At 41.1% G+C, this 12,448-nt stretch overlaps 1 protein-coding gene across 1 annotated transcript in view; it reads left to right on the top strand.

Annotated features, from left to right (window-relative positions):
- The window catches only part of camta1a (calmodulin binding transcription activator 1a), a gene marked incomplete at both ends in the record, with an annotated part of 432,050 nt that overhangs the window by 332,623 nt on the left and 86,979 nt on the right, over positions 1–12,448 (top strand). Inside the window, 2 exons of the mRNA XM_080734049.1 lie at positions 8,608–8,734; positions 11,107–11,241. Coding sequence (XP_080590175.1) covers positions 8,608–8,734; positions 11,107–11,241 — 262 coding nt within the window. The remainder of the gene's footprint in view (positions 1–8,607; positions 8,735–11,106; positions 11,242–12,448) is intronic.

The raw sequence follows: 12,448 nt of genomic DNA on the forward strand, positions 1-12,448 counted from the left end.
CCCATATGGGGATGATCTTGACATCATTACCAGGACGTGATATGGACTTTTTTGTTTGACAGGATTATTGTTATTGTTTGTAATGTTATATTCATATTATATGAGCATGCTCATATTATATGAGCATGTAAGGTTATATTCTGGGACATATCTGACTAATTATGATATTTATCTGGCCTCGATCGGACCCTCTCTGATAAATCCAGGACGTCCGTTTTCGTGGGCAGGATTTATGTTGGTTGAAATCAGGTGATATTCTAGGCCAGATCTGACTAGTTGATCTGGCCCCAATGGAGACATCACTGATTGGTCCAGGTTCTGACCGTGCTTGCTGGGCACTGATAAACAGTACCATAATCGAGTGGCATAGTGCAGTGGTTTTCAAAGTGGGTGACGGGGCACCCTGGGGTGCCGCGACAGCAGTCCAGGGGTGCCGGGAGATCATTTGATAATATTTGGAATTTATTTGGACACTTGAAAAAATATTTAGAATAATTTTAAACTTGAAGTACAAAGTTATTTTCAGTCAGTTCTAAACAAAATTGCTATTATCTCAACGTTTTCCTCGCAACATAATCACTAAAATATCGTCACTGTCGGGCAGAAACCTTGTATCTCCCAAGTTTCAAATGTGTACGTCTTTTGGTAAAGCAAAGCCCTGCTTCATCATACAAGACTGTCGCACAAAACTAGTGAAAACAACCGATCTACTTGTAGATCGGCTGTTTTCACTAGTTTAGTACATTTTATAGATGATAAATACAAAACGAACGGTTTTGGACATACAAGGTTTCCATCCGACAATGACGATATGCTATAAATATAAGGTACTGGGAGTGAAAAGTATAATGTAGGGGTGCCTCGGATTAAAACAAATATTTATGGGGTGCCCTGAGACAAAAAAAAGTTTGGGAACCCCTGGCATAGTGCCATGACCTCACCTAGGCAGAACATTTAGACACACTGGTACTCACTCTTCAATGTCATCATTGTTTTTGCTGCTATACATCACCCCAGCCAGCTCCAATGTTAGCCTCCACCTGGAATAGGATTTAATGAATTGATGTGGCCTGGAATATTCTATTTCTATAGGGCATAGCAGTTTTGTGGTTCCACACATAGAAAGACCATTAATTTCCCCAAAAATATTCATATGAATCAAGCCTGGAACCAAGCCATCCAGGCTCCTGGCCCGAACCTCTAAGCCCTAATTAAATATTCAAATATTTCTTTGACACAGAATCAAAAAATATGGTCGTGATTCTTCATGATGGCAATTGGTTCCAGGCTGAGAATAATTAATATAAATATTTTCCGAAATCCCCATGCGAAGAAGAATGTATGGGCTTTCTATCTGTGGAACCACAAAATGGCCGCCACTTCTATGCCTATTATATTATGTTAATTTAACGTTCATATTCTTCAATCTCCAGAGACTAAAATAGGAGCCATGCAAGAGGCACCTCTGTTTGAACCCCTATTCACATGTACTAGGCCAAAATGTTACTTCACACATCCTACCTGGGTCACAGGCTTTTCCCCCCCACTCTGAATTCCCATAAACACGATTAATATCGCAGCATATGTTCCAAAAATAAACAAATGAGCCCGGCGGTTTGACTCGTGTAATAATAATGTGGACCTACTCCTCCTGTGGGGGATGAGCGAGTGATGTCTCTCGACAAAGCCAGATGCACCACGGTGGATAAGGGCTCTCCATACTTTGACCGAAACCGCCGTTTTCAGTCAAAAGGTCCTTTTCTACCATAAAATTATATCCCTCGGGACTTCTGAAAAGCATTGGACCGAACGAGAGTTCGGAAATTTGCACGTCGGAAAACACAACTCACCGAACATTTCGGTCGAAGTATGGAGAGGCCTTTACGCCTTCGTGGTGGTGGGCATCTATAGTTAACTGTATAATAATAAATAATAATAATCTTTACTGTCCCCAAAGGGAAATTTGTCTTCACAGTCTGTTCAACAAGAAACAACACATAACCATGTAACAACACAAACTTATCACAAAGACAGATCATCAGTACCCCACTATACACAGAAAAACGGCGGTTAGCGTCGGGGCAACTGTTTAGCAGATTGTTAAGTGCAGCAATGGATGAGGGGACAAAACTCCTTTTAAACAGAACTTTGTGCCACGCCATGGTTCTGTATCTTCGCCCTGATGGCATTAGGTCGAAGTAGCGATGCAGAGGATGGTCAGTGTCATTTGTTATTGAGAGTGCTAAGCGTGTGATGGCCTTATTGTTCATATCAGCAAGTGTGGCTGTGGGAAGTCCGATGATCTTGGAAGCAATACGGGTATTACTGTAAAGTTTGTTTCTGTTTGGCATGGACAGTATGGTGAAGGAACATGCAGAGCAGTACAACAGAACAGGTTGTATAATTCTTTTGTAGCCTCATACCCGCCCTCTTCCGGAAACCATTTCATCTCAGTTGGTCGTTTACTAGGCTAATTCTTTTGTATAGTAATAACAGAAGATGGGGGCAACAGATAGTGATCTTAGCTTACAGATTACATGAAGTCTTTGCTGAAAATGTTTATGGATAGATGTAATGTGTTGATCAAACCTCAGTTTATTGTCCAAAGTGAGTCCAAGATATGTGACGCTATCAACCTGTTCGACTGTTTTACCATGAACGAGGAGTGGTATGTAAGGAGCTAAGATGAGAGTTTGAGACTCGGCACTCAAGGAACAGAAACATCCATGTGAATTTTATTTTGTATGAACATCCGCATGGAGCCAGTAGAGGGTGTCCAAGGGTTAGGGTTAGAAGAAGAGCAGAGTGGCATGGCAAAATATTGGGAGGTTGCCAACAAATCAGGCTGCAGCCTGCAGAAGTTGTATTCCGGAGAAGCTGCAGGAGCTGAATACGTGGATAGTAACACCCGGTGGGTTTTGCTTTTAAAATATGTTCTAAAAGATGCTTTGCCTAATTAAAGCTGTGCTCCATGAGATTTTACTGCGATACAGACTCTGACACCCTGTGCAAGTGCCAAAACCTTCATGCAGTACCACTTGTCAACCAGTAGAGGTCCTACCTGACCACAGGATCTAAATGCATTCAGCATCAGAATCAGAATTAATCTTTATTGTCACATCACATTACAAGTGGGTGGAATTCTTGTGTAGGCTCATAATCAACAAACTATACTATATGAACTGGTCAAACATTGGCCAAATTGTAAAATTGTTTAAGAAAGGCTTGTCATTGTTAAAAAGATAAAGAGTTATCTCATAGAGAGAGAGGAGAGCATAATAGAGAGAGAGAGAGGATGGCATAAAATGTTTCAATAGAAGAGCAGGTTAGATTGAATACTTTATTAACAGTTAAAGAAAACAGTTATCTGTCCCTCGCATATTTCGAGTGGTGCTGTTGGAACTTACAGTACCGTACAGACAGTACGGAGGAGGCCCACCTTGAGCTGGTAGAGGCCTGCTCTGGTTTGGAGAGCCCACTGTGAGCTGACGGCACAGAGTGCCGCGCTGCAAGCTTGCAGATCAGCTATTTTTTAAAAGTCGTGAAAATGTGTGCGAATTTTTGAATATAATTTTTTTAAGTGAACATTTGTAACTAAAATAATACATTACTACATTTTGGGGGTCCTTGACATGAAAATGTTTGAGCACCACTGACATAGAAACATGTGTTCAACCCCCTCCCCCTATGATGAACATTCATGGGGGGGGGGGCCGCAGTGAATCCTTGTACCCAGGGCCCAGAATGTGGTGTGACACCTCTGCTTTCATGAGCAATGTATTGTGTTAATTGGTGCTGTGTAGGTGATTGTTAGGTGAGATGTCTCCAATGTGGCATTGTACAATGTTACTATTATGTTTACCAGTGATAGAATATGACCTTCTCTCATGGTTGGAAAAGATAAAGTGAAGTGACTTACAGAGGAATGTGTTTAGTGAAAGGTTAAAGTTCAGAGAAAATATGTGCTGATTTGTTTAGGTGATTGTGAGGTGAGATTTGTTTTCCATAGCAACGATGAACTGACCAACTGTACTGAGGTATTTGTTTAGTGAAAGAGGTCCAATAGGCTGGCATTAGAGGGTTGCAAGCAGGCCTGGACTTTTGTCATTTTAGGGGCAAGGCCCACTTGGCCTTTGGTGTTGTGCATGTTTTGAGGTCATAAAGGCCAAAATGCCAGGGCAGGAAGGCCAGGGCTGTATTAACCATTGGGCTGGTGGGGCCGTTGCCAGGGGCCTTTAGGGGAAATGTGCCGTGTTGGTCATTGACAAGTTACTAAAATTAAATGTATAGGCTGCGTAATTAAATATCAAATGTGTGGGCCCCTCCTCTACAGGTGCGTTCTTGGCCCACAGATGATCATCATGGCTTAAAATCCGAGCTGGGTAGTGCACGTCGGGAGGGAGGGGGGGTTATGGTGGAGGGTGGGGGGGCCCTAAAAAATTATCGTCCAGGGGCCTTCGCGGGGGTTAATCCGTCCCTGAGGAAGGCCATCAAATAAAACAAGATTTTAGTCCATTGAAAATAAGAAATAAATACATTATGGTATTTACAATCTGATCCATGCTTAGCCCTGCACCAATCAAAGTCCCTGGATTGGTTTAAAGATGGGGGGCTCTATTTTGATTGTCTTAAGTACCAGCTCTTATGCCTTAACTTAAAGGCCTGTCCATACTGTCTCCGACCACCCAACTTTTCGTCTGAAAAGGTCCGGTTCAACTACAAAATGACGTCACTCGCATCTTCTGAAAAGCATTACCCCGAATTAGAGTTTGGAAAGCTGCACGTCGGAAAGTCAGAACTCTACGACGAAAGGTTTGGTGGTCTGAGACTGTATGGACAGGCCTTTAAGTTAAGGTATAAGAGCTGGTACTTAACCCTGCAAGGCCCAGCGTTGCTTTTTGGCAACATTTTTTAAATCATTTTTTAAAAAATGTTATAATTAGTTTTATTGTTCTTTTTCACATTAACATCACCATTAAATCATATTGTTTAGTATTACAATGCCATTGGCCACGATATTTGCATATGAATAATCAAATAATCAAAATACAGCCCCGGGTCTCAGGGTAGCTAAGAATTCAGAATCTCAACAAAAGTCACTGGTGTCTACTGACGTAGAATTCCTATAATTTATGGACTATAGCGGAATTAAAACTCTCAAAAGATCAGCAAAACCTTGACTCAGAAACGATGTTAAAAGATAATAGAAAACATTTATTTACAGCACTGTAACAGTCAAACAACATACACATGATACATCCTTCACCAACGACAGACAAGACAAGACTGCCTTGCCCTACCCTGTCTCTCAGTTCATAACTGGCTAAAGCAAAAGCAACAACACATTCTTGTTAAAAAGCCAAGAACTCCTTATCTCCTTCACACGGCCATAGAACAAACGGGCACTGACTGGCTGCCAGCTGTGACCCTCCTTCCTATCCTCCCTACCTCCTGACCTTATCTACCAGTAAGACTCCCTAAATCGGGAGATAAGCGACCGTCAGGTCGCATAAACAAACGTTAGAAGGCAATGGTAGCCAATCAGGAGGGAATATGGGAAATGGGACAGATCCATGTTGATGACATGACTTTAGAGATACTGTGTACCGCTTTGCGTGATTTTAGGGCCAAATCTGTAGGAGCAGTGTCCAAAAATGAGTTTTTAAAAAATCGGCCAGATGGTGGCGCTAGATGGGACAGATGCATTTTGATGACATGACTGTAGCGATACTGTGTACTGCGTTGCGCGATTTTAGGGCCAAATCTGTAGGAGCAGTGTCCAAAAATGTGTTTTGCAAGAATCGGCCTCATGGTGGCGCTAGAAGAGGGCCATGTGAGAAATGAGGGGGGGAAATGAGAGGTTGTGGTTTGGCAGCCAAGGAGTGTGTGTGCAAAGTTTGGCATGGATAGGGGCAACGGTGGCGGAGATATGAGTAGGACAAAAGTGTGACGTGTGACAGACAGACTGACAGACAGCCGGTGGAGGTTTTGATAGTAACTGCGACCTGACGGTTGCAAACAACTGGTGGTTGTTCTCAGGACTCGACTCAAACTAGCAAATGTATTCTCTACTAAGCAATATAACATAATAATATAATGTCACCTCATCACTACATATTGACAAGAAAGAGACTGAGGAGAATGTTTTCACTAGTTCACTAGACAACAACGTTTTGCAAGGTCCCTCTTACGTAACTCTGAGGGGCCTTTTCCACTAAAAGAACCTTGGTTCCAGAACCAGTGCCGGTTCAACTTTCTTGGAACCTTGGTTAGTCCTTGTGAACCGGCTTGCGTTTCCACCAGATTGAACCATGATTGAACCAGAGGAACCAAGGATTTTGGGGTTCCCGTTCGGAACCAACTTTTACGGTTCGGAACCAACTCTGGTTCTTGGTGGAAATGCACACCTCTGGTTCATCCCATAGGCGGGAGAAAGAACCAGAACCGGTTCTTTGCCGGTGGAAAAGGCCCCTGAGAGTACGGGTCCATTTGGTTCCATTTGAACACTCTCAGAGTTACAGACCTGTTATGGTCTTTCAAGGATATCTCTTTAGTTTGTGCTAAATGAATTTTGACAAAAAAAAACCCTGTTTTTCTTTTTTTTTTGGCATGCCTTCGTGGCCTCCCTGAAATTCCTGCCCTGTCTGCAAGATAGAGGAAAACAACCAGAAACATAATTTTTTTTATTTTTTTATTTTTATTTTTTGGGCTTTTATGCCTTTATTTGACAGGATAGTAGACTGACAGGAAATGGGGAGAGAGATGGGGAATGACATGTGGCAAAGGTCGTCCGGATCGGGAATCGAACCGGCGACGCCAGCAGGCATCATAGCCTAGTATGTGATACGCGCCTTGACCACCAGGCCAGCGGGCGCCCCGCCAGAAACATAATTGAAGCAGCAACAAAACGGACGGACAAAAGGGCAGATATTCCGTGAATTTATAGATAGATTTGTTTTAAGGATCATAATATACATCCACACGCTACGTCCAAACCGGGGAAATCCCCAATGTCGGGTGAAAAGAAGCAACTTGGACTCCTCATGCATATGAGGAAGCATGAGGTCAGTCCGTTGTCTCCCCAGGCGCGGCAGAGGGCGAGCAGAGCCCAGGATTACATAGGCAATTGACACTGGGTGAAAATGGGTTACAAAATCGTGGGATAAAAATGATAAAAAAATAAAATAAAAAAGGATCATAATATAGAAGAAAAATAAAAGCCAGGCAGGAGCGAGGCTATGCACAAACATGTCTTTAATAGGAGTAGACACTATAGCAAAGTTCACAAAATTCAAAAGCAGCCTGAGACATAAATATAAAGTGCACATGAGACCGTCTATATCAGGGGTGAGCAACTTTTTTGAAATGAAGTGCCATGTTTTTATTTTCGAAATAGTCCGTGTGCCATGTCAACATGAATGTTAATGACACACCATCAAAATTCTGACATATTTTGATTGGAAGGAGATTGTTATAACGATCATTAGATTCAGAGCAATGACCCACCCATCTCCAGGACTCCCTCCGAATCAGAATTTTAATGAATGTAGAATTATGTGCAGGATATCATTTGCTGCAAATTAGGTGACTTAATGTAATTGACCACGTTTAAAACAATATTAGATTTTAAAATATAAATCCTCTCTCTCACACTTCTGCCAGTGTGCCAGTGATCACCCTCCCCTGTGCCAATGTTGGCACCCGTGCCTAAGGTTGCCTACCCCTGCCTGGTCTATATGAAAACCAGAAAACGCTCAATTATTTATTCGGTAGTCATTCAATATTTCTGGTCCACATTACACTGATGGACGGCAGTCCAGGGGTGCCGCGAGTTCATTTGCTAATATTTGGAATTTATTTGGACACTTGAAAAAATATTGAGTATCATTTTAAACTTGTAAGTACAAAGTTATTTTCAGTCAGTTTTAACTCAGTCAGTTCTAATCTCAACATTTTCCTTGCAACATAATCACTCACTGTCGGCCAGAAACCTCGTATCTCCAAGTTTCAAATGTGTACTCTTCTTTTGGTAAAGCAAAGCCCTGCTTCATCATACAAGACTGTCGCACAAAACTAGTGAAAACAGACGATCTACAAGCACACAACGCCTCGCAGATGCGAGGCGTTGTGTGCTTGTAGATCTGCTGTTTTCACTAGTTTAGTACATTGTATAGATGATAAATACAGTTTTGAACATACTGTTTCAAACTGTATTTGAACAGTTTTGAACATACAAGGTTTCCACCTGACAACGACGATATGCTATAAATATAAGGTGCTGGGAGTGAAAATTATAATGGACGGGTGCCTCGGATTAAAAAAATATATATTTATGGGGTGCCCTGAGACAAAAAAGTTTGGGATCCCCTGGTCTATAGGACTTCTAATAGTCCTGACACTTGGTGTCCACATGATGGCAGCAGAGGTTAGCCTAAAAAGATCATTCTCTCCTGCATGTTGTCTTTCTTGGAAATGCACTCTAGATGGCAGGCGACCACACATTTTACAACAGATGTGATGGGGGAAATAATCAAATAAATGAATACAAATCTTGACTCCTTTAGCAGTGCCAAGTGTTTTTGATCCACTTGTTGTTGTGTTCTCCAGGGCGGCGTGAAGGTTCTGATCACTGGACCTTGGCAAGAGGCCAGCTCCAACTACAGCTGCCTGTTTGACCAGATCTCCGTTCCTGCCTCCCTCATCCAACCAGGAGTGCTGCGATGCTATTGTCCAGGTAGGACAGAAGGACATCTACACTCACGTCAAAGCAGAGGAGACAGAACTGTCAGAAGCAGTAGTACCCTAGTAGTAGTAGTAGTAGTACCAGTTGTAGTAGTTGTTTCCCTAAAATCTTATCAGACGTTACAATATATCATCTTAGTCATAACACCTGTATTGTTGTGATACCTATTAGGGCAGGGATGTCAAACTCAAATGCACATGGGGCCAAAATTTAAAAAAATGGTACAAGTCGAGGGCCGGACTGGTTCAATGTTTATTCAAATGCGGGCTTGTGGTCACAGGCCCTCGATACGCGCCAATGCACTAGCAGTGCATTGTGGGACTACTTGTAGTATTGTGGTGCGTGTGTAACAGAGCTACTCATTGCCTCAGCCTGATGGAATCAAAAGTCTAATATCTCCCCCAGTCCATAAAGATATCCCTTTGGTCTGATGGGTAAGATGTTGGACTTTCATGTGGGAGACCTTGGTTCGAATCCCAGGCATTGCATGTGCAATATACCAGTGGCCAATGGGCCATTTCTAATAGTAATTAAATATCATCCCGCGGGCCGAAGATAATTCAATCATGGGCCTGATTTGGCCCCCGGGCCTTGAGTTTGACATATGTGTATTAGGGCATTCATGAATAGGGATTTTTAGTATTTGAATTATTCGAATAGTCGAATATTCGACAGGACTGGCCAAACTGTCAAATATTAAGTAAGCAAGAGGCGAACATTGTGAGCATGTAGATCTGCTATTTTCACAATATTTATCTGCGGAACCAAGTCACATTAAATGTAATACCTACAATTCCAAGTGCTTGTCAGGGTGAGGTCCCCAGTTCATATATGTTTATTTTGGGGGTCACGGCCTAAAAAGGTTTGAGAACCCCTGGTATAGAGCATTAACAAATTCATAGACCAGGGGCATTGAAACTCATTCTTATGCCTTCCTATCTAGCCAAGCTTTATAAACTATATATATTTATTATTTATACAGTTCATCTTTTTTAAAGAGAAAACAATAAAAATAAGCGAATATTCGACTTTGGTGAACAATGTCGAATAGTGACTTTGATATTCGAATATTCGAATATTTGGTGAATGCCCTAATGCCTATCATGATCTGACAGATCAGATGATTGCCAATACTTAGCCCTAAAAGAAATCCGAGCTTTGTACAACGTTAGTCCTAACCTTAGCCTTCAAACAACACAATCATAAAAAAAAAAAACAAGACTTGTTTAGGTTGGTTTCTTTTTTTAAATGCTTCAGTGAGATGTTGATTTGAATAATAAATAAAAGACCCACCGCAGGGGATCGTTTACCTTATTGATCATGGATATTATTCAGAGGTTATTCAAGGGGAGCCGTGTTTGCTATTGGAAAAATTGTCTTTGTAACTTTTAGATGCTATCACACTGTAGATCAAAGTGCGAGTCCATTTTGCGTTTCCTTTTTCTTAGTTTTTTTTTACAAGCCATTAGAAATTTCGAAATACTTTTACAGTGTTGATTTCGTCGACTAAAACTATGACGAAAAATGTTTGTCGACTGCGTTTTTTCCACTGACGAAAACTAAATAAAAACAAAATAAAAAACTAAGCTGTGATGACAAAAACTAAGACTAAATTTGACAATTTCGTCAACAAAATAAAAACTAGACTAAAACGTTAGGGAGGGACTAGTGGAGAAGAGAGTCATTTTATGTTTGGTTGCTCTCAGTTGTCACGTGCTGAAAATAGCAGATCTACAAGCTCACAACGCGTGAGCTTGTAGATCGGCTTGTAGATCGGCTTGTAGAACGGCTATTTTCAGCACGCAACCAGATGTAAAATCAGTCATTACGATGCCATCAAGGCCTGCCAAAATACATTTCAACATACAACATACAACTAAAACTTTTCAGGTGACAAATCTTTTGACTAAAACTAAATTAAGTTTTATTCAAAAGACTATGACTAGAACTAAATCAAAATTTGCTGTCAAAAACAACACTGTTTACAGCCCATGTTTGGTTTTCATATCCTGTGTCTTCAGTTTGAATGATAATGTACAAGAATAACGTCTCTAGTTGAGTTATTGTGGCGCTGCGAGCGCTACTGATACATAACTTGGCCAGTATTCTCTTTTGTTCTACATACAGTACCAAGATAGTTAAGCCACTCATTAAATGGTGAATATCATTGCATAATGCTGCCACTGTGAATATAATGCACAGTAAAATAATATTTAAATGTATCCATTTGTAGCGACAAATAGTCACAACCAGATGGTTACTGTCCTTTCATACTGAGGATTTTAACTGTGCATTGAAATACATACAGTACGCACTGTGATTGTACGATCTTAACTGTTTGATGTTTGTGCCTCCGTGCTCAGCTCACGACACAGGCCTGGTGACGCTACAGGTGGCCGTCAGTAACCAGATCATCTCCAACTCCGTAGTGTTCGAGTACAAGGCCCGCGCTCTGCCCTCACTGCCATCATCTCAACACGACTGGCTCTCGCTAGATGGTGAGCTCACTCTCTCTTTTTCTGTTGGATGTCGTATAATGTTTGACTGTTAGTAAACACGTTATTAGTATTTCCGGGGTAGAATGTCAATGGACGTTTTCACAGTGTAAAACAAAGTGTCCAGAACATTAGCCATGGGTAGTTTGTCGACCTGTGCATAGTTAGAACAAAATAATATACTTCTAATAGTCACAACGTCATACTGTAAGTTCCTGTTCTTACATAAATAAGGTTAAAGGACAACTTTGTTTTTTTTACAACAAGGGTTCATATTTTAGATTGTAATTAGAGAAAATAAAAGATGAGTGTTATAATGTTTTCATTTACTGCTTTCTATTGTTTTAGCGATTTTATTATTTTGATTTCGGGGTCGGGGCGTGCATACGAGTGGCTATGTCTTTTTAGACACAATAAGCCGGCAATTTCTTTGTTACTATTTACACCAGCCTCCATAAGTCACATCTGCCCATGAAAGATTGAGGTGCATCTTGGAAATGGGCTTATTCTGTCTAAAAATACATATTAGCCACTTGCATACTTGCATGCATGCCCCCAACCTGGGGTCATGCATGCAAATGAAAATCGTTATAATTGCTAAAACGATAGAAGTAAATGAAAACGTTTTAACACTCATCTTTTCTTTTCTCTAATGACCATCTAAAATATGAACCCTTGTTGTAAAAAAACAAAGTTGTCCTTTAATGAATAATTCTGCTCCAATGCAATGCTGCTTGGCGCTCACTCGCTTCTGTTGGATGTTCTATGTTCTATTGATGTGAGCTCACTCTCTCTTCTGTTGGATGTTCTATTGATGTGAGCTCACTCTCTCTTCTGTTGGATGTTCTATTGATGTGAGCTCACTCTCTCTTCTGTTGGATGTTCTATGTTCTATTGATGTGAGCTCACTCTCTCTTCTGTTGGATGTTCTATGTTCTATTGATGTGAGCTCACTCTCTCTTCTGTTGGATGTTCTATGTTCTATTGATGTGAGCTCACTCTCTCTTCTGTTGGATGTTCTATGTTCTATTGATGTGAGCTCACTCTCTCTTCTGTTGGATGTTCTATGTTCTATTGATGTGAGCTCACTCGCTTCTGTTGGATGTTCTATGTTCTATTGATGTGAGCTCACTCTCTCTTCTGTTGGATGTTCTATGTTCTATTGATGTGAGCTCACTCTCTCTTCTGTTGGATGTTCTATGTTCTATTG

This window comes from Nannobrachium achirus (assembly GCF_963921795.1).
Source record: "Nannobrachium achirus genome assembly, chromosome: 9".
In the NCBI taxonomy this organism is placed as follows: Eukaryota; Metazoa; Chordata; class Actinopteri; order Myctophiformes; family Myctophidae; genus Nannobrachium; species Nannobrachium achirus.